The sequence below is a fragment of the Nannobrachium achirus genome, assembly GCF_963921795.1.
Source record: "Nannobrachium achirus genome assembly, chromosome: 21".
NCBI classification, from domain to species: Eukaryota; Metazoa; Chordata; class Actinopteri; order Myctophiformes; family Myctophidae; genus Nannobrachium; species Nannobrachium achirus.
In genome coordinates this window covers 43,678,800-43,682,132 of record NC_137828.1, presented here as the reverse complement: position 1 = coordinate 43,682,132, position 3,333 = coordinate 43,678,800, and the positions used below count along the sequence as shown (strand labels likewise).

Sequence of the window (3,333 nt, the reverse complement as noted above, 5' to 3'; positions counted from 1 at the left end):
CAGCACATGCACACTGATTATAGCTTAAAAAAATATATAATCTCTAAGGCAGAGTGCAGTAACTACGTTTTCGAATTTCACAAAAAAATGGGTTTAAAAGTGTTAAAGCTTATCAGCCAAATGAGATAAAGATAAATAAGTGATATTACACTGATTGTACATCTGTTCTTGAGGTAATTGTTCGTCCCCCAATATCATGAAGGCTAATTTGACCGTTGGGCAACACAAATAAGTTGGTGTGTCCCAAAACGTAGTTACTGCACTCTGCCTTTGTAGGGCAGTGTAAACAGAAGTGATTCTTTACAAAGTTATAAGTCAACAATCTTGTCATAAAAATACGCATGGCACGGAGTCGCGGACAAAAAAAAACCTACGACTAGGCGGGCAGCTCACACTCGCACAGGCTGGACAGCACGCAGCAGCAGAAGATCTCCTTGAAGGTCTTCCTCATCTCCTGGCTGCGAAAGGCATAGATGATGGGGTCCACGATGGAGTTGCATATGATGAGGATGAGATAGAGGTTGAACTGGGACATGAAGCAGATGCAATAGGCGTTCCCTGGGCACGAGATCAGCAGGATGAGGTGGAGGAAGAAGGGTGCCCAGCAGACCACGAACACGCCCAGCAGGATGGTGAGCGTCACGGCGCCCTTCATGTTGGCCCGCTGCTGGACGGGCGCGTTGCCCGGCAGTGCGCCGATGCGCTTCACGTGCAGCCGCGCCAGCAGGAACATGTGCACGTACAGCGAGGCCATGAGCCCCAGCATGGCGAAGAACATGGTGATAAGGCAGACGATCACTGTGGTGCTCTTGGAGTACACGATGAAGAGGATGCCCGAGGTCGTGCAGCACGACCAGATGCACGATATGACCGCCAGCGCCCGGCGCACCGTCACGATGTTGTGGTAGCGCAGTGCGTAGAAGATGGTGATGTAGCGGTCCACGGCGATGGCCAGCAGGCTGCAGATGGAGGCCAGCAGGGAGCTGCATATCATGGAATCGAACAGGTTGTCCATGGTCCTGATGATGCCGACGGGGACGTCCAGGATGCCACTGTTGATCAGGGCTATCACAATGGTCTCGGAGGCGTTGGACACGCTCACCAGCATGTCGGCCATGGCCAGGCTGCAGATGAAGAAGTACATGGGCGAGTGGAGGTTCCGGTTCTTGATGATGGCAGCGATCACCAGCAGGTTCTCCAGCATGCTCACGATGCCGAGCGTCAGGAACACCTCCGTGGAGATGATCAGCTGCTCGTAGCAGCTGGCTGATGGGTCCTTCCCCCCATCTGCCAGCAGATCTTTCTGCATGGGCGGCGTGGCTGAGCTGTGGCTCCTGTTGTGTCTGTAAACGAGTGCATGGTGCTGTGTGCTGTTCATGATGTGCAGTTAGATCAGTTGTGTATAGTTCAGCTCCCTTGTTCTTCTGCTATGCCTCTGCTATGAAGAAGAGCAGAGAGAGAAGAGCAAAGCGAAGAGAGAGAGAGAGAGAGAGAGAGAGAGAGAGAGAGAGAGAGAGAGAGAGAGATTAGTTAGTGTGTGTGTGTGTGTGTGTGTGTGTGTGTGTGTGTGTGTGTGTGTGTGTGTGTGTGTGTGTGTGTGTGTGTGTGTAATGAGAGGTTGCAAGCATGCGGGCAGATCATCACTGGGCAGCTTCTGTGCTGCTCTCTCACTCGCTCCAGCCTTATATCCTCCAACATCTGCGCGCACACACACTGGCCCCTCCCCCTGCCTTTCTCTCTCTTGTAAATAAAAGAGATGCATGTTTAGTCTTCCGAGATGAATATATCTTTTGAAAGAGACACATGATAGAAAAGGTGCAGCCCGTTGTTATGTTATGTTTTATTTATTTGACATGGACATCACAATCACATTGGACGAACCAGATGCATTGATATAAGTGATTATAGCACAAATGCTAATTCTCATCACCTGTCCACAGGAGGCTTTTCTATTTTACAATAATCAAATCTAACACCCAATCAAGTACAATAAACATTACTACTAATCTAAAACCCAATCAAGTACAAAAACAATAATACTAATCTAAAACCCAGTCAGGTACAAACAATTATAATATGTGTATACTAATAAGAACTAACATACCAAAATCTGACCCATCAGCTTGTGGGACATACAACATCATAAATAGCCATAATCAATCAATTCACACAGCAGGTAAGTAACAGAAACTATTCATGTGAACACAGTTGATTTGATTTCAACCATAACTTGAGTCCTCTGTAAAAGACATTACCATCTAGTTTTAAAACTAGTTGTGTAATCTGTGAACCACTTATTCCCTCCATAAACCATCAAATATGACTCAACTAGTGAAAGTGGCTCAGTCCGATTTGTACTTGAATTGAAGTACTTGCCAGAGAGCCGACTTGCTTTTAAAACATATTCAATAGTGTATGTTTAAAAAGGTCATATCTAAAATACAAATGTACTCTACTCAAGTACGTACTGTCCACTCAGTTAGTACCCTAAACAGCAACCCCCCATGGAGGTCAGTGACAAACCTCTGTCCTGCAGGCTACATTAGCACACTTCTCATTTGCACTGCTCAGATCTCTGATGGGTCTGATCTCTGAATATTGGTCCCTGTCCGAAGGGAGTAGTTATTTTCAATGCATGCCATACTTTGTTTGTGAAAATCGCTGATCTACAATCTCACAACTTTTCAGATAGCAACTCGTTGTGAACATGTAGGTCGTCTTTTTCAGCTATAGTTTGGGCCCCCCTTCACTAGCCAATGGGTATTGTAAAGGGCTGGCTTCATTAAATACAACATAAATAAGAAATCTGTTGTTCAATTTGCGTGAGAGAGAGACAGGCCGCCACGCGGTTGCAACCCATTTTGGTGCCCGATGCACAAATGGCTGTTGGGTGCCAAGTGCCACCTCAGTCAGAGCTGGGCAGGCATAAGTTAATTTACATGAGGTGGAAAAACATTTGATTCTTACTTTTGCAATGCACCCGGTCAAATCTCCACATTGGGTGAGTGTCTGTAGCCACGGCCCGCCCCCATATGATATCAAATGAATTAAACCATTTAGCAGCTATCACAACCATTGATCTGGCATCACGCACGCTCTTATGCATGCCATGATTACTGTATTTTAAGGCGGCGCAAATACATATTAGTTATTATGATGATCAAGATCGGCTTGGCGTCTCTTTTTTCTTTTTTTCTCTCAAATCTTTTGTGCCCTTTGGCAGCATGATGCCCAACGCACAGTGCGTGCGCGTCATATAGCGGCGGCAGAGAGAGGAGAGAGAGAGAAAGAGAGAGACAAAGAGAGAGACAGAGAACGGGAGAGAGAGAGAGA

General features: G+C 46.5%; 1 protein-coding gene across 1 annotated transcript; it reads right to left on the bottom strand.

Annotated features, from left to right (window-relative positions):
• Positions 1-376: 376 nt before the first annotated feature.
• Positions 377-1,378, bottom strand: LOC308306747 (melanocortin receptor 4-like; the record flags this gene model as incomplete). Its single annotated transcript, XM_080751792.1, has 1 exon — positions 377-1,378. The coding sequence occupies one exon, from the start codon at positions 1,376-1,378 to the stop codon at positions 377-379; it is 1,002 nt and encodes a 333-aa protein (XP_080607918.1).
• Between the last annotated feature and the right edge of the window lie 1,955 nt (positions 1,379-3,333).